General features: G+C 35.4%; 1 protein-coding gene across 1 annotated transcript in view; it reads left to right on the forward strand.

Annotated features, from left to right (window-relative positions):
* MED13L (mediator complex subunit 13L) overlaps positions 1-19,703 on the forward strand; it is a 264,709-nt gene that overhangs the window by 22,712 nt on the left and 222,294 nt on the right. The window contains exon 2 of the mRNA XM_045535049.1: positions 13,094-13,331. Coding sequence (XP_045391005.1) covers positions 13,094-13,331 — 238 coding nt within the window. The remainder of the gene's footprint in view (positions 1-13,093; positions 13,332-19,703) is intronic.

Consider the following 19,703-nt stretch of genomic DNA (forward strand, 5'->3'; position numbering starts at 1 on the left):
AGTGTTGTTCATGTTTTTTATATCCTTATTGATTTTCTGTCTACTTGTTCTATTGCTGAGAGAAGGCTTATTGAAATTTCTGATTATAATTCTGGATTTGTCTGTTTCTTTCAGACTTTCTTGCTTTATGTATGTTGAAGCTCTTTTATAAGGTGCCTACACATTTCAGATTTTTAATGTCTTCTTGAAGAATTGACATTTTTATCATTACAAAATTTCCTTCTTTTCAGCTCTCTAATAGTTTGCACAATATATCTTTTCCTATCATTTTACTTTTAACATAAGTGTGTCTTCATATGTAAAGTGCATTTCTGGTAGGCAACATATAGTTGGGCCTTAAATTTTTTTAAAAAATCCATTCTGAGAATCTTTTCTTTTTAATTGTAATACTTAGACTATTTATATTTAATGTAATTATATTGGTATGGTTGGGTTTAAATCCACTATTTTGGTTTTTTTCCCTCCCTATCTGTCCCATCTATACTTTGTTCCTCCCCTCACTCCCACCTGCTTTTGGATTATTTGTGTACTTCTTAATGATTCCATTTTCTCTCCAGTATTGACTTATTTATTACATATATACCAACTTCTTTTACTTTTTAGGCATTGATCAAGGGTTTATATCTTTAACTTATCACAGTCTACCTTCAAATAATGTAAAAGACTCCCATTTTCTTCTTCTGGCCTTTGTATTATTGTTGTCATACATTTTTCCACCCCATATCTGGCGTATTGTCCTCAATGCATTATTGTTTTTGCTTTAAACAGTTAATAAGCTTTTAAAGAAATTTAAAAATAAGAAAATAAATTTTTATATTCATTTATATATTAACTATTCTTTTATGCAGATCCAGGTTTCTATTTGGTATCATTTTTCTTGCACTTGAAGAACTTAAAAAAAAAAACCAACATTTATTCTAGTTACATTTATTTTAGTGCAGGTCTGTTAGCTTTTGTTCATCCAAAAATAAGTCCGTGTTTTACTTTCATTTTTGAAGGATATTTGTGTTTGATTTAGAATTCTAGATTTGGAGGTTTTTTTCCCTTTCTGTATTTTTTCCATTGTTTTCTGTCTTGGATATTTCTGATGGGAAGTCTGTAGTTAATGTTATCTTTGTTTTCCTTTATATAATGTGTGTTGTTTCCTCTGCCCATTTTTTTTTTTTTTTTTTTTTTTTGAGACAGAGTCTCACTCTGTTGCCTGGGCTAGAGTGCCATGGCATCAGCCTAGCTCATAACAACCTCAAACTCCTGGGCTCAAGCAATCCTCCTGCCTCAGCCTCCTGAGTAGCTGGGAGCACTACAGGCATGTGCCACCATGCCCGGCTAATTTTTCTATATATATTTTTAGCTGTCCATATAATTTCTTTCTATTTTTAGTAGAGATGGGGTCTCGCTCTTGCTCAGGCTGGTCTTGAACTCCTGAGCTCAAACAATCCACCCGCCTTGGCCTCCCAGAGTTCCTCTGCCCATTTTTAAGATTTTTCTTTTTATCACTGGTTTTCAGAAATTTTATTTTGATGTATTTCGCTGTGGTTTTGTTTATGCTGCCTGGAGTTCACAGAACGCCTTAGATCAGAGGTTTATTGTTTTCATGAGATTTGGAGACAATTTTTGGTCATTATTCAGAAATTTTTTTGTCCTTCCCTACCCCCCAGTTCTGGGACCCTCATGGCATGTATGTTAGATTGCTTGATATCTGACTGCAAAAGTCACTTTGGCTTTGCTAATTATTTTTTTCAGTTTTTAGAATTTTTTTTTTTTTTTTTTGGTGACAGAGTCTCACTATTTTGTTTTGGGTAGAGTGCAGTGGCATCATTGTGGCTCACTGCAACCTCCACCTCCTAGACTCAAGGGATCCTTCTGCCTCAACCTCCCTAGTAGCTGGGACTACAGGTGCATGCCATGACATCCAGCTAATTTTTCTATTTTTACTAGAGACGAGGGTCTCACTCCTGCTCAGGCTGGTCTTGAACCTCCTGAATTAAAGCCATCTTCCTGCCTCGGCCTCCCAGGGTGCTAGGATTACCATTGTGGGCCACTGTGCTTGGCCTACAAATTCTTTTTTCTTCTGGTTGGATAGTTATAGTGTATGTTTTTGAGTCTCCTGTCTTTTTTTTGTTTTTTTGGCAGTGCCTGATCTACTCTTAAACCCATTCAGTGCATTTTTCATTTCAGATTTTGTGTATTGGAACTTTAGCAATTTTAGTTTTTAAAATATCTTCCATTTCCTTATGATGTTTGTGTTTTTCTTTAAATCCTTGACCATATTTATAATAGCTGTTTTAAAGTGCTTATCTGTTAATTCCATCATTACTCATTTCTGGGTCTGTTTCTATTCATGGGCTCCATTTTCTTACTTGTTTGAATGTCTGGTGTTTTTTATTGGTTGCTGGACATTATGAATGTTATGTTGTTGAAAGTCTGGATGTTTTTTCTTTCCTTTAAAGATTAGTTGAATTTTGTATTGTCTGGCAGTTAAGTTACTAGCAGTTAATAAGATCAGCTTATTACTACTTTTTTTTGGAGGCTAGATTAAAAGGGTGGGTTAAAATAGTCTTTATGTTAGAGCTAGTTGCCTTCTTATGAGGTGTGGCCCTTTTATGGTCTGTATTCATTGCCCAAGGTGTTTAACAGCGTTTTTTGTTTTTTGTTTTTTTTTTTTTAATCTGGGTGGGTGCTCAGAACTTGACTACTTCCTAGCTTTATGTGAGCTCTTGCAATGATAGCTCCCTAGTAGTTCTTTGCCTGGTCTTGTTGAATTTTACTGTTTGAATATGCAGCTTAGTATTTAGAAACAGTTTCAAAAGAACCCCTGTTAGATCTTTGGAGCTTTTTTCTGCATGTTAATCTTCTTTCTGGTGATTTGCTCTCACAAATTCTAGCTGCCTCAGCTTTTGTAGGGCCCACCTCATTTGCTTTCCTTCTCTCAGGGATCCTAGCTCTGTACTGCCTGTTGTCCAGTGTTGTTTATGGTGGGAGGACAATTCTAGTGCTTCTTATTTATATTTTAAATGTCACTTTTTCCTAGTTCATGGGTCAGCAAACTTTTTCTTATAGGACCAGAGAGTAATTACTTCAGGGTATAGGCCATACAGACCCACTTGCAACTCAGTGGTTGTAGTGTGAATGCATCCACAGACAATATGTAAATAAGTGGGCATAGTTGTGTACTAATAAAACTTTATTTACAAACCATGTGGTTAGGTCCACAGGCCACAGTTTGCCAACCCCTCAGCTAGTTGACTGAAATACAGATGATGTTAGAGTTATGAGTCTTACTGTTGGAAGGAATCTTTAAGACTCATTTTACGTTTGAAAGGTACCTTATAGATCACATTGTTTGACTAGCCCTTTTATATTTGAAGCCACTCTACAGTCCTCATCTAGTATTGACCAACTTTTTCTTAACCCTCTGTATCTATGGTTAACTCTTAGGGAATTTTTTCTTGAGAGAGCTCTCACTGTTGTTTTAATCATCACTTTTTCCATTTGGTTCTGTTGCTACCTCTTGGGACTGTGCTGAACAAATCTAATTAATCTCCCGCATATCAGTCTTTCAGTATAATAGACTTTAAATAACTTCAGAATCTTCTTAACTACATATTAACTATAGTTGTATTCATTCAATGGGTTTTTTTTTTTAAAAAATCATGTGGCTTTTATTCTATTTTATTTTTTGTTGCCATGTTAATTTGCTTGAAAGGATTGAACATGAGGCCAGATAGCTTCTAGCCATATGATGTTTAGATTTCCTCACTTAACCTAGTCTTTCATCTGTTATTTTGTTCTGTTTTATCTAGATTCTTCTCAAAGTGTGGATCTAGGAGCTGAAAGCAATATTGGCTAGTGACATGATAAGTTAGGTCAGTTATACAGGATCTAGATTTTGTACTTATTTGTTAATGTAGCTTTAAGATGGCAGTAACTTTTTAGAATTGTATTAAACATATTACCAAATAACACTTCTGAGCCCTTTCACTCATTTCTTGAACTCTTTTTTTTTTATAATCTTTATATTTTTGAAGTAATATTGGTAAACTGAGAGAGGTGAAAATAAAATTATACTTGAAGAATAAAGTTACTATGAATGAGCAAATATATATGTTAAAAAGCATCTTTTATATATAACCTCATTGTATGGAGGGGGATACCACATTGCATTTCTCACAACATGGAAATAACCAGTCAGATGGGAGGCCAATGTCTTGTCATCGGCCCGCTGCACAGGGAATTCCTAGCCAGCAGCCTAACTATGGCTAGGAAGAGTTTGAGTAGAGCCAGACGGGAGGGAGCATGCAGCTGAAAGGATCTCTCTGCCCAGCTGGAGTTTTAATAGTCTAAAATGGAGAAGAGAAACAGTCAACAGCAACACATTATTTTAACACATGGTAAATAACCTTTTGGCTTTTGCAACACAATTTATGGGATACTAAATTGTTGTTAAGCTCAGGAATTTGTCTAGAATCAGTCTGTAAAATGCTATAAGTTCTCAGTATTAGTAGGAACTTGGCATTAGATATATTTTGTTACTACATTTTGATTGGTTTTGTTCAAATTTCATTTTCTTTTTTTTAAAGCACATCTATACTCTTACATAAAGAATCAAATAGTTCTGCAAGGTTTATAAAAATAGTATTCTGCTCCTTGGCCCTTATTTTATCTTCTCTTCACCCACTTTTGTTTATTATCTTGGCCCTTACTTAAATGTTTCTAAATACTAAGCTAATGGTCATTTTTAGGTTTTTCAATTCTAGATCTTCCTATGAAAGATGAAGATTTAGTTCATTCCCTCTGCCTCCTGCAAAGCACATATACCTTTTACATTTCTCCATTTTACCAAAATAATTACGTAATAATTTTGGTTAGCTAAATATTCACCGTTAATGTTCATTTGATTATGTTAATGTATGGCTGAGCCATTAACTAAATTCTGATTACTTTTCCTTTTCTGTATAACTTGAAGATGGTAATTATCTTTTTTTCTGACCACTTTTCAGTATATTTTATAACAACTCAAATCCCTCAAATTTCTTGCCTATTGTCTGAAACCCCTTAAGACTTAGATCTGTCAATGTTTTTTCAGTTTCATCTTCCGGAAGGAATCTTTCCTAAAGCCGTCTGATGTGTCATAATCTGGATTGGTTGCCCTCTGCACTGGTGTGTAGTTGACAACCTGGAATCCTCATTCACTGTAATTGTAGGGATTTATTTTGCTACTTCCCATGTTGGGTCTGTTTCCTAATTCACACGACTTCTTACTTGGTTTATTCCCTCCTTTTAGTGAGTATACACCCAGTAGCTTCCTGCGAAAGGGTGTTTTGTTTTTTTTATTTCATGTTTAAAAATGCATTTATTCTATTTGTATATTTGAAAGATAGTTTAGACTAGTATAGGTACATAGTTTGGAAGTAATTCCTTAGAATTCTGGGTTACTGCACTTTTGCCTTTTTGCTTTTGGTATTGCTGTTGAGAAGTTAAAAATCTTGATTCCTGATACTTCATATGTGATCTCTTTTTACTACATAGAAGCTTGGAGGATCTTCTGTCTGCAGAGTGCTGAAAGCTTACAGTGATGTTGCCTCTGTGAGTCTCTCTTGATCCGTTGTTCTGGGTACTCAGGGAAACCTTTAAATCTAGAAATTCATGTTTGTTTTCTGGGAAATTGTTATGAATTATTTTGTTGGTCATTTCCTCTGTAGTTTCTGTATTTTCTCTTTCTGAAAGCTCTTGTATTTGGATTTGAGTGTCCTGGGTTGCTTTTCTAATTTAATCCCTTCCCCCTCATTTTTCATTTTTATTTATTTGCTTTATATTCTGGGAGAATTCCTAAACTTTATCTTCCAGACATTTTACTGAGTTTTATCATTTCTGGTATCAGTATTTGGAAATTTCCATGAGCTTTTAAAAAAAATTCTCTCCTCTTCCTTTCTGAAATAATGTTCTGTCCTTTTTTAGTGGTTCCACCATTTTCTCTCTTTGAGCATATTAATTATAGGTATTTAAAATTTTTTTTTTCTCCCAATGTCATCTCTTTCCTTTAAGTCACTTTTCTATTTGTCTCTATAATTCCTCAGTGATTTTCCTCAACTATTTATTAATTCTTGGTTGTCTGTTCATGTTAAGGAATGGTGGCCCAAAACACTGGAATTTCTGAGTTTGTGAGTGATGTTTGCTTGCCTTGTACTTCTCTGATCTGGGTTGGCTCTTTAGTTGGGGAACCTCTGGTTTCAGTATCTTGAGGTCTTTTCTCTGGAGCTGGTAAGATTTCTCAGAAAAAGGCTTTTCCACCCTTATGTCTGGGGGATGAAGGAATGGCTGCTAGCTTTCTGGGTGTTTAGAGGGCAGTCAGTGGTGGGGAGAGGGTGATTCTTGGCTTTTATTCTGTATATGTTCATCCAATGCCGTGTTTTCACTCTAGTTCCCTGTCTTCTGTTTTTCTGTGTCCTCCAGTCTAGGCACCCCTTGTTTTACTGTTTCCAGACAATACTCTTCTGATTATTTGTTGGGGTGAAGAAGGGCCAGTAGCTCAACTCTGTGCAGTAGGGAGGATACCTGGACATCTGAGTGCCTTTTAAGCAGACTTTCAACCTGTTTTCCATATTTTATTTCCTCTCTGCCTTTCAGCTCTACTTCCACAATACTTGTATCTAAAATTCCTGAGGCTGAGGGGATTCTGTATTAATTGGGTCGTGTCCCTGCTTTCTCCATGTCTAGGACTCAGTTTTCTTAGATAATATAAGTCTCTTTACCTCGTCAGCATCTGCTTCTTAGATTTCAAAATTTTGATGCTATCTCCTGTCCTGTTCTACCTACCCTTGTGATTTTATGATTTAAAGAAAAAAAAAAAACCTAAAGAAACAAACTTCTTTACTGATGTTTTAGAGGGATTTATGAGAGAGCAAAAGCAGATGTGTGTGTTTACTCTGTTATCTTTACCTGGAGTTGATTAGTTATGTTTTAACAGAAGTTTTCTATTATATGTGACATTTTTCCTTCCTCTGAGTTGAGAGGTGACTTAATATGCTTACTGTGTTCCCCTGATCTGCTAGAGTAGTAACCCTATCACAGGAGGAAGTGAGGTTAGGCAGACTTGGAATTTCCTAATGTATTCATGTGAGCCCCAAATGATCACAGCTGCCTTTTCTACACACCATCCCTGTGCAGGATTGATGTTAAGCTAATTGTTTTGTAGTTTGAGGAATCTTCCTTTCAATTATTTCTTGAAATTTTGAATATCTTCTGGCCAGCTTTTCTGTTCTTGCTGATCATTTAAGAGGCTAATAAGAGTCCTGTCTCGATTGCAACTTGCCTTTGTGGGTGGAATGTAATTAGTCTGGGCCAGGAGACTTGAACTCATTTAGAGTATCTAGGTCAACCCTATCACTTTACAGGTCCTGAAGCTGAGGTGCCTTGAGGTGGAGTAGATTTCCTAACATACAGGTAAATTGTTAAAAAACCAGGCCTAGAACCTATATCTCCTGATCTCCTGCCAGCGTTCTTTCCATGATACCATACCCTGGGTTCTTATCAGTGTCTGTTAGTTTTACTGTTCTGTGACCACAGAATATGGTTTTAACTCTGGAGAGCCATATTGCACATATATGCTATTGGTCACAAAGGATCTGGTTGTGATGGGTCACTGCAAATAAATGATCTCCACTGTGAGACTTTATCAACTCATTTTGTACACATTGTACATGAAGAATAGGACACTGAAAATCAATATAAATTTTCTTTAAATCTCATTCATGCAGTTAGGAAGTGCATTTATCCTGATTCGGTTGTAATCTATTTAATTAGAACCATTGTGAACTGACTGTAGTGGCCTTCTGTTCAGGCCAGGGGAGTCTCTGTCAGTTAAGTTCAATTTTCTGAGACTCTCGACTACCTCTGTAACAGATGCCAGCCATTGCTGAGCACATTTTCTTCCAGCATCTCTTACTATTAGAATAGTTCTCGGCCGGGCGTGGTGGCTCACGCCTGTAATCCTAGCACTCTGGGAGGCCGAGGCGGGTGGGTCACTCAAGGTCAGGAGTTCGAGACCAGCCTGAGCAAGAGCAAGACCCCATCTCTACTAAAAAAATAGAAAGAAATTATCTGGCCAACTAAAATATATATAGCAAAAATTAGCCGGACATAGTGGCGCATGCCTGTAGTCCCAGCTACCTGGGAGGCTGAGGCAGTAGGATTGCTGAAGCCCAGGAGTTTGAGGTTGCTGTGAGCTAGGCTGACGCCACAGCACTCACTCTAGCCCGGGCAACAAAGTGAGACTCTGTCTCAAAAAAAAAAAAAAAAAAAATTAGAATAGTTCTTTTCTTGGTTTGTTATGTATATCTTCTAAGAATTAGTTTGTGTAGATATTGTCTTATAGTGAGAAACATGTAAAAGAAGGCATATAATTATCTGAGTAAAATAAAAAAAGTCTCTTCTATTCATGGGATGATGTGTGGGCACTCTTATACTAGTTTTCTTAATACCTCAGGAAGACTAAAGAAAGATTCATGAAGTTTCTTAAATTAGAAAGTTTGGCCATGAGATCTAGTCATTGCTAAATTGAGTTGATGACAGTTTCTTTGTACTATTTTATAATCCTCTAGGGCTAATTTTTGCCATTAGCTCCATGAAGCACCATGGCAGAGTGGAAAGAATTTATGCTTTAAATGCAGTTATGGTTTAAATCCAGTTATATTTGGGATCTGCCATTTGCTATCTCTGGCAGGGAGATATCTCTGGGAGAGAACTATTTAACCTGGGTCCTAATTTCTTTAGCTGTCTGTTGTGAAGATTTGGATTATATATGAAGACCCTAGTATGGTGCCTGATATTAAGTAGGTGCCTAATAAATGATGATAGTGGTGATCATTATTATACATATATGCATACTGGTTTTGTTCCTTGTATATTTTAATTTCATCTTTTGGTTCTATAGTTTTAAAACCGTGTAATTTTAACTTGAATATAATTATGGTTTGTTCATATTTTAGATAGTGAGAAATAATTGTGCTTTGGGAATAATTTGAATATAGAAATATTTTAAAGGTTTGCTTCAAAATTCTGAAATCATTAGGTAAAGAATTTTGAGTTTGGAAAATTTGTCAGAAATCTGAACAGTAGGCCGGGTGCGGTGGCTCATGCCTATAATCCTAGCACTCTGGGAGGCTGAGGCGGGTGGATCGTTTGAGCTCAGGAGTTCGAGACCAGCCTGAGCAAGAGCTAGGACCCCGTCTCTACTAAAAATAGAATCAAATTAGCTGGCCAACTAAAATATATAAATAGAAAAAATTAGCCGGGCATGGTGGCGCATGCCTGTAGTCTCAGCTACTCGGGAGGCTGAGGCAGTAGGATTGCTTAAGCCCAGGAGTTTGAGGTTGCTGTGAGCTAGGCTGACACCATGGCACTGTAGCCTGGGCAACAGAGTGAGATTCTGTCTCAAAAAAAAAAAAAAAAATTCGAACAGTAGAACTTGGAGTGTACTTGATTTTTAACTATAAACATGGTCATGGTATATGAAAGACATTTTAATCTAATTGAATAAATATCCATAATGGGAGATTTTTTTCCTTAGACAAACTATTTTAGTATTATTTAAGTTGTCTTTCCTCTTATCAAACATTCAAAATTTAAAGCTAAGTCTTTGAACATCCATTTTATACTTAGTTATCTCTGTTAGGCTTGATTAGTGTTTCCTTGTTACATTTTCCAGTGAAGACTGGTATAATGATATTTAATTTTAGCTTTAAAGTAAAGGAATTATATTGTTTAAAAATAATTGGACATTTTTCAGTTCTTTTGGCTGAATTAGTTAGGAGGTGATTCAGTTTGTAGCTTGCTGTTATGTCACTTGCATTTGTAACATATCACTTGCTAGAACAACTTTGTAAAAAACAGAGCAGGTGGTGGCAGCTTCCCTTTGCCACTGAGAGCATGGAAGCGCTGATAGGAAGTTAGTGGAGTGCTAGGATTAGGCAAAACATTCTCCTGAATCAAAGCCAAATATTTTGTCTGCTCAACTGTGCTGGATGTTACAGGTGAAAGTGTTCTAGTGAGTAAATTGCTGTGCATAGATTTTCTTGGGGACTGACTCATCTGATGTTTAAATCTCTGATATGTCTTAATTTTCTGACCCTTTAAATGTGGTTAATGTCAGTATTGATGTCATATTTATCGGTGTATTTTAATTCCTTGTTTTCTCTTACATCCACCTCCCACAAGATCCTTAGGCACAGAACACTAGCTGAGATGATACTACGAAAAGTTAGTCTCTACTTAGCTTTTCAGATTTCAAATTGCCCCTTTTTATTCTTTTTATTTTGTTTCCTTCTTTGACATTTATTTAAAGATTGATGTTAGGCTTTCTGATTAAAACACACACACTACTATTATTTGAAGAAACAAAGGAACTTGTAAGATAGAAAAATGGACAAAGGATTTGAACAGACAACTCAAAGTAAAAGAAATAGTACTATTATAATAATATGATAATGCCATTTATGGTTTTTGGCATGTGTCAGACACTGCCTTAAGTGCTTTATATGTATGCTATCTCATTTAATCAGCAACCTTGTAGTACTATTACCTTCATTTTACAGGTAACGCAGCTGAGGGACAGAGGTTAAGTAACTTGCTAGATACTTACAGCTAGTAAGTACAGAGTTGGGATTCAGACCCAGGAAGGCTGGCCTCAGATTATAACTCTGATCAAATATGTGATAATGATTTCCTCCAAGCAGAACAAGGGCTATAAATTAGTATAGGGACACACCCTTCTATTACATTGGCAGGTATTTTAAAAGACGTGTAATTTGGGAGGTTGTTATTTGTATTGGGGGACAATTAATTAAAAGGCAGTGTGGTAGCACTCATTATGAGTCTTAAAATATTCATATTCTTTGGTAATTAGCAGTCCCTCCTAAGGAAATAATCAGGAAAATAATGTTCAAGGATGTTCATCAATTATAATAATTATAATAGTGGAAAAAATGGACGATGGTCCAGTTGTTATGGGATGGTTAAATTATATTTTTCTGAACAGTGAATATAATATTATGCAAACATTAAAAATTGTTTTCAAAGAATAATTAGTAATGTATAGAAATATTTATCATAAGTGAAAAAGCTGGGTACAGAACCATACAGTGTGGTTCTAACTTTTAACATGTATATGTACAGAAAAACAGGAAGGACATATAGTAAGATGCTAATAATTATTTCTGGTGTGTTTATGGTGTATTATTTTTGAACATTTTACACTGACCATGTAGTACTTTTATATTTAGAGGAAACCAGGTGGCACATAGGATATAGGGAAAGCTTAAATGATGACAATACCAGCTTTTACTAAGAATATTCCTTAAAGATTAGATTTGTATATTTCATACGGTAAAAGATAAGTTACTGAATTTCAGGTAGTTTTAGTTTAGATGTTATCCTTGTAACTTTTTTTTTTTGAAGTGAAACCTTTTTTATTTGGATTGAAGAAATATGATTTTTTTTCTTAAATGTGATCATTATAATGATTGTTTTAGTACTTTAAGTTTGTTTAAGTTGTGTTGATAGACGATATGGCTACATTACTACCCAGTGGTACTTGATTTTTGAAAAACATCTTGTTGAGAAAAGTGATTGACCTTGTGTGAAAGGAGATGAATGAGTAAGGATTGAATACAAGGGACACGTGGGCTGTTTGGTACAGAATTTTATTATGAATCAGTTTTACTATCAGTTTTGAATATGTAGTTACAGTTTATAGCTACATAAGATTCAGCTTTTGTTTGTGTTGAAATATTTTTGAAGTTTAGTTCTTTTTTTTTTTTTTTTTGAGACAGAGTGTCACTTTGTTGCCCTGGCTAGAGTGAGTGCCGTGGCGTCAGCCTAGCTCACAGCAACCTCAAACTCCTGGGCTTAAGCGATTCTACTGCCTCAGCCTCCCGAGTAGCTGGGACTACAGGCATGTGCCACCATGCCCGGCTAATTTTTTCTATTTATATATTTTAGTTGGCCAGCTAATTTGTTTCTATTTTTAGTAGAGATGGGCTCTCGCTCTTGCTCAGGCCGGTCTCGAACTCCTGACCTCGAGCGATCCATCCGCCTCGGCCTCCCAGACTGCTAGGATTTCAAGCGTGAGCCACCGCGCCCGGTCCTGAAGTTTAGTTCTTAAGACCTAAGGTTTAGGAATCTTAAAATATAAATATATGTAATGGAGCAAAGATACAGTGTCTGTTCTATGCTGGTTTAAAGTTCCCATGTTTTGAAATATGTTTAACAAACAAAAGACCAAACTATTAGTACATTAGGGAATTGTTATAGAAACAAAGCTTTTCTGTGTGCAACCTGTTAAATAACATGAATACATTGCTGATAACTTTGCATTAGTTTTGTAAGCAACTTTTATTAATGCTTAAATATTAGCCTTTTGGCATTCATGATGAGCACTATGGTACTTACTGCATGCTAACTGATACCCTCCCTGATTAAAAAGGATTTAAACTGTAGCTTCTGGGTGGGAAGAAATTGAGGAAATCCTTTGAAAGAAATTACTTCCCTATTTTTAATTTATTTTTTATTTTCTTATTTTTTGTAGAGACGAGGTCTCCCTATGTTGCCCAGGGTGGTCTCAAACTCCTGGCCTCAGGTGATCCTCCTGCCTAGGCATGGGAAAGCACTGGGGATTATAGCCATGAGCCACTGTGCCTGGCCAAAATTAGTTCAGTTTTACAAACTTATTTTTTAACTCTTATCTGATTTCTAAACATAATTTATAATTCAAATAGGGAATAATATAGAAAATAGTTTTATATGTAGTGACTTTATAGTAAATGTTTAGGCAAATGAAATGGTTCAATAGGAAGTAATGATTATCAGCTTGTTTTATTGTTTAATATAGAGCTACATAGACCATCTAGATAGGCATTAGCTTTCTCCCCTTTAAAATCAAGGAGGATTGACATACATTCTTCACTGGGAGAAATCTTATGATGTGAAGTTTAGTGTAAATATTTTAGCACATTCATTTTTCTGTATGGAAGCCTGTTTTTAGTGGTTGTAAGTAAAGAGAAAAATCAAAACTTGAAATTTTCTTGTGTTTTTCCAGGCTGAACTCACGGGAATCAAATGGCGTAGGTACAATTTTGGAGGGCATGGGGACTGTGGACCCATAATTTCAGCCCCAGCCCAAGATGATCCAATCCTGTTAAGTTTCATCCGTTGTCTGCAAGCCAACCTGCTGTGTGTGTGGCGTCGTGATGTCAAACCAGATTGCAAAGAGTTATGGATATTCTGGTGGGGAGACGAACCCAACCTTGTGGGTGTAATACATCATGAACTGCAGGGTAAGGTTTTGCTTTTTCTTAAAAATTATTTGCATCACAATTTTTTGAACAATGGGTAAATTTTGAAAAGGTTATTAAGACTTGCTCAAAAGAAAGATCCCAAGTGTTTAATGGGTGTCTCTCAAAAGGAACATCCTTGCTCTCACCCCTCTTCCTTCTGCCCCCATTTGTTCAAGCTGTCTTGTCCTTTCCCAGCTATGCTGAGAATCAGAACCTTGTGAACCTCTATTAAATGAAAGTATTGTGTCCTCTGGGTGTGTTGGGGGTGGAAACAAGGCTAAAACCCACTATTTTTAAATGATAGTGAATTGTGAGGAATTAACAAGGCAGTGAAATGAACAGAATTGGTTTTTCTTAGACTGTGGCTGTTGTGGTTCGTTGGCAGCTGAACTCTGGTGGAAAATTGAAAAGTGATATAGAAACTTAGTAGTGAGCTTTTTTGGGACAAAATTATGAGATGATACTGGATAGTATTTTGAAGAAAGATTAATATAAAGGATCTGGTCTGATTTTGGTGTAGGAAATTTTCTCTTGCTTTGTTCCTGCTTTTTATGTAATTCGGTGATTCCAGGAAATACTGACTACAGTGTTGCTTAGATTTTAACTTCAGATTACATCTGATATCTGGAAACTTTGAATTAATATAACAGTTTCATTATTCTAAGCTGCCTTTTATATTTACCACAGATTTATAACCAGGGGAAATTTTGTCAATATTCTTTGTATTTCTGGTAGAAGTTTTTACCTCTTTATCTAAGTGTTTCTGTCTAATATGCTAAGGAATTTTTCTAAATCAAGACCTAATCCCAGTTGTTATTTAGGGTATTAACTCTTTTTGACTTAGTCTCCTAGAGCCAACTTTTATCATCTCCAGACTATATTTTGTTAATCTGTGGTTGAAAAATTTTAGGTAGTGTTTGAAATGTTTTGCTAGTTGATATTTTTAATATTTTTTAAAGGACAGAGTAAAACTAACTTTAATATATATTTGAGGGTCTGTTCTAAGGCTTCTAAATTTGCCTAAAGAATTCCCTGCCAACTTCTGCTTGACACCTTCCTTGCTTTTCATGGCAGCCATTTTTTATCTGTGATATCTCCTGCCACAGCAGCCAGAGGGCAGTAAACCACAATGGACTAATTGAACTATTTACCTTATGGGCCATATGTCTGTTCAACTCAAACCTTTCTCTTGTTATTTTTTAGAGTATTTGGTTTATAAATATAAGAACCCATTTGGCGTGAGACTACTTTCCTTAGCTGATAAATCAGCAAAATCCCAGAACTTACATTCATCTTGAAACCTATTTTATGTAGTTAGCAGTTAACACAGGTAAAATTAGCATTTTAGAACAACTGGATTGTGTATATCAGAATTTTCAAAATAAAATACCTACTAGAAGATACTTAGAACATTTTTGTCCATTTAAATATCAAAACATATGTTTTTGTTTTTTAAAGATTTTTTTCACATGGAGCAGAGGTATATAGCATTTTTTTCTGTTTTGGTTTCTTCCTCTTTTATTTTTCACGATTGTTTCTGACTCTCTTCTTCCATTTTCCTACTCTGTATCGATCCCTTACATTTTAACTTTTTGCTCTGCTCTTTATTTGTTAGCAGCAGAAGTCATCATTTTGTAATCATGAGGAGACCAAACCCAACTGTTAGTTGGGCTTATTTTGTTGATATGTAGAGTGAGGTTATTTATTTATACCAACAAAGAAAATTATCAGTGTTCTTTGAAATAGCTTATTAAGTTATTGTGTTGTTTCTCATGGACTTTGTTATTGAGTTAACAAAAAGGTATAAGCTATTTATTTTTTATAGTTTTAGATTGCATATATAGATTCATTAATATCTTAAGTATTGTTTGGTAAGGAGTTAAGCAAAGACTGACTTATTTTTAAATTGCTTTTAAAAATTACATTAATACTACCTTTAAATTAGAAAATTAGGAAAACATAGAACCACCAAATGAAGAGAACAGAGAAATAAAAATCCTGAAGTCTAAAACAGAATTTTAGTAGTAGATGTTTTTATGTGTAAATGAAATGGTTATCATACTGTTCTGTAACTCAGTCTTTTTCACTTAACAATATATTGTGAATATTTTTCCATGGAAGTGATTATTTTTGAGGTTGCAAATGGTGTAAACTGTTTATCCTTTGTGTTCCACTAAGGAAAGTTATTACAATGATGGAATAATTATAATTTCATGAGTGCCTCTGTTCTTTTTAATATGTTGAATTTTGAGAGAGTTATTAGAGCCAATCATATGAAGTGTCCATATGTGGTTCAATCTAATACTAGAAAATATCTGGGGCCTGATTGGAAAAACGAATGGCATAAAGACAACTTTGTTTCAAGTAAGGGGAAATATGGCAGGTAGAGCAATCATGAAGAAATGAAGGATAAAAAGGAAATATTTTATTGGTAGCCATATAAACTGAGGAGATTTTGGAGTCTGTTTCATTCTCTAATATATTTGAGTCCTTAGGTTATTAAGTATGAAATGTCTGATTTCCTTAAGTACTAAGACAGTTGATATCTCTGACATTTCACTTTGACACTTTTGTTTTATTTTTACTGCGAAAGTACATCCCTTTCTTTCAAATGCACGTTTTGGCTTGTGATTATCTTTCAAATTTTTTAAGAGCAATTTTTGTGAAACCATGGATAAGTAAAATATTCATGTTGTTTTTGAATATGAGCTCCGTTGTGGAACCAATGCAGCGCAGACAGCTCGACATATCAATGAAATGTTTGGGAAGGATGTGGCTAATGAATGCCCAGTATGTTGATGATTTGAGAAGTTCTCTTCTGGTGATTTTAGTCTTGAAATGAGCCACGTGGGCGACCTGAAACCAAGGTAGATAATGATGAGCTGAAAGCTATAGTGGAGGTGAATCCATGTCAGTCTACGGGTGATTGGCAACAAGGTTTAACATTACTATTCCAAGGATATTTCACCATTGAAACAAATAGGCAAGGTGTAAAGAAGCTGGATAGACAGGAATTGCATGAATTGAACAAGCATCAGAAGAGAAATTGTCTCAAAGCTTTTCATTCTTTGCTGTGACAACATACAGTTGAACTATTTCTACACTGTATTGTTACATGTGATGAAAAATGAATTCTTTTTGACAATGACAAGCATTCAGTACAATGGTTGGATACAGATGAAGTGTCTAAACATAGTCCAAAAACCGAATATTCATTAAAAAAAAAGCTAATGGTGTCTGCTTAGTGGTCCAGCGCTGGTATTATCCACCACAGCTTCATGAAACCTGGTCAGTAGATTACAGCTGATGTCTACTGCAACCAACTGGACGAAATGATGAGGATGCTTGTGATTAAGTGGCTGAGATTGGTCAATAGAGACAGGCCAATCTTCTTGCAAGACAGTGCTTGACCACATGTTGCACAAACAATGCTGCTCAAACTAGAGAGGCTGGACTTGGAAACTCTGTGTCATCCACTGTATTCACCAGACCTTGCACCAACTGACTACCACTTCTTCCAGGCTTTGGACCACTCCTCACAAGGAAAAACATTCAATTCTCAAAAAGCTGTAGAAGACGCCTTTCTCAATTTGGTCGCAACTTGCTCTCCAGGCCTCTTTGTTGCTGGCATAAACAAGCTACTGTTCAGAAGGCAAAACTATGTTGATAGTTTGGGTGCATACTTTGATTAATTGTACTGCTTCTTGTTTGAAATATAATAAACTAAGCTTGATTCAAAATCAGACATTTCATATTTAATGACCTAAATATTTTGGGTAAATTAAATTACAGCAGAATGCTGTTAGCAGGCTTCAATATTAAGCATGATGTTACCATTATTTGTAACATTCGTTTTTATAGGGATGTTTTACTGTTCCTTTAATTGCTTTTTAGTTATGTTATTTGGTGTTTCCCTCTGTCTTTAGTGTACCCAAAATAGCATACTACTAAGAAACCCCACAGTAAAATATAGTACCAAAGTAACCATGTTGAATTTGAATGTGTAAAGTAGCCCTGTAAAATGATGATAATTCTAACAGGGCACACACATAAGTTTTATGGTATTACATTTTTTGTTTAAATGCTTAAAATATCTATGAAATAATCTGAGAGAAGACTATATCACATTTATAGTCTATGCCTGTCCTTGGATAAACACTTGGGGCTTTTGTGCTTTTTATGTTGTATGGCATAGAGGTTCAGAGCATGGGCTCTGAATTGCTTGAGTTTGAATGCCTGCATGGTCACTTACTAGCTGTGTATTCTTTGTCAAATTATTCGACTTATCTGTACCCCAGTTTCCTCACTGTAAATTGGGATATGAAGTTAAAAAAGTAAAGTACTTAGAGCAGCATATACAGCTGTTAATCTATAATTGTAGCTATTGTTGCTCTTCCTATGATGACAACTTACACATCAAAATTAAAGTGTTTTGGTATTTTTTAAACAATTGGTTCTGTATAACAGTGCTTACTAATGTTCATCGAATACTAATTTTTAAGTATACTTTTTGGTTGAAGTGATTATAGTTTTGATTTTTAATGTTTGGGTAGAGTAACTAGAAATGATAAAACCTTAGAGCAGTGAAGATTATTCCTACTTCTATGAAATTTGTTTTGACTTACACTGTACACAAAGTTTCATACAAAACTAAATTGCATTGTGAAGAGGTCAGTACTTTAAGATTTGACGCTGTCGGATCTCTGTCAGGTAGAGTTGTAACTTTACTGCCGTCTCCCCATAGTAGTGTCAAAGCAGGGCACACACTGGATATGTGTGTATGTCCATTGTGGGGGTGCGTCCATCCACTCTTGTGTCCATATGAGTGCCTTTATCTGTGGATCCAGTTACAGGGGTTTGATGTAATCCCTATCGTTGATAAGATTTTAGTCTAAAAAGGATATAAGACAAGCACACAAATGTATAAAAAGCTGAGAACGTTGTAAGAATATAAAAGAAGTGGACTAGATTGACTGCTTTCCAAATAGGCAGACATTCAATTCCAGGACATCAGTTCCATCAGTGTTCTATAAACATAACAGGAACACTGTGAACCCTAGTGCCAAGGGTAGATACCCTTCCTGGTTTCTGGTCCCTTTATTCAACCTCTGTATTTGGCAGGAATAGTGGTTAGTCCTGGATATGTAAAATGAATCTTTATCCTTAAAGAGCTTGCAGTCTCATTGGGGAGATAGCTAAGTGAATGTCTAATTCTGACACGATGGAGTAAGGTGCTGTAAATGATTTAAGTTATGAGATCCTGCAGAAGCATCACATTCAGCCTTGGGAAACAAAGGGAGGGGAGATGATAAGGAAGCCCAGACTTGGTGAAACTTGAGGTGAATCTTTACTATACCTTTGCTGTTTTGGCTTGACTAAATTCTTTCCCATATTTTCAATTTGAATTTGAGATTAATATAGTATGCTGAATTGACTTCTCCTAATCTACCAAACAAAATCATTTTATAAACACAATCTTCTGGCCATTTCATTGTCTGTCAGTCAGTGGTGGGAAAGACATGCAATCTTGAAACCCCAAAGTAGTACAAATAGCAAGTACCTCTAGGGACTGTAGGTTGCTTGTCCCAAAGCATTGAGAATCCCTGATCCAGAAGGAGAAGTATCAGATACAGTCTAGTATATTTTTAAGCCTGGTCTCTGAAAAAAAAAAAAAAAAAAAACCACACAAAAAAACCCCAAAAGAACCACAATAATTTATCTGCGTTGTCCCTTTTTCTTTTGATTATTACAGATAGACAAATGTAAATTATAACAGGAATTACATCTGTACAATCTAAAAATGGTTTTTCCAATGTCAGTATCAGAAGTCTTAGGAATTGGCTTTATCGTCAGTGTAGGGACAGATTGGTAGTTGCTACCCTTTGTTATATATTTAGAGACAATTACTGTTTTTTTCTGTTCTTAGATGTGGGCCATTGTAAAAACAGCATTAGAGATTAGAGAACTAGGAAAAATGGATCTGGTTTTCTAACAGTGATGAGTATGATAATTTAAGACACTAATACTGTTGTTTATACTATTGAACTAATTGCAAGAAAAAGAAGTGGACATTTTGTAGAGGTGTGGGAAGGCTGAGAGAAGAAAATAGGGAGCCAGTTTGTTAGTATTAATAATCTGTTTCTATAGGTTGTAATCTATAGTCCTAAGTGATGGATTGATGTAACCTTTGTTTGGATATCTCCAAGGAAGAACCGAACTCCTCTACTCTGCCCATCGTTTTATTTTGAAGAATGTTTATACACATACATGCCTATACCTTTTTTTCCAACTAAAGTATTTGAAAGTAATTTTCACACTTCATGAACATTTACTCCTAAATGTTTATCATGTAAGTCCTACAAGAATGTGGGA

This window comes from Lemur catta, chromosome 21, assembly GCF_020740605.2.
Source record: "Lemur catta isolate mLemCat1 chromosome 21, mLemCat1.pri, whole genome shotgun sequence".
In the NCBI taxonomy this organism is placed as follows: Eukaryota; Metazoa; Chordata; class Mammalia; order Primates; family Lemuridae; genus Lemur; species Lemur catta.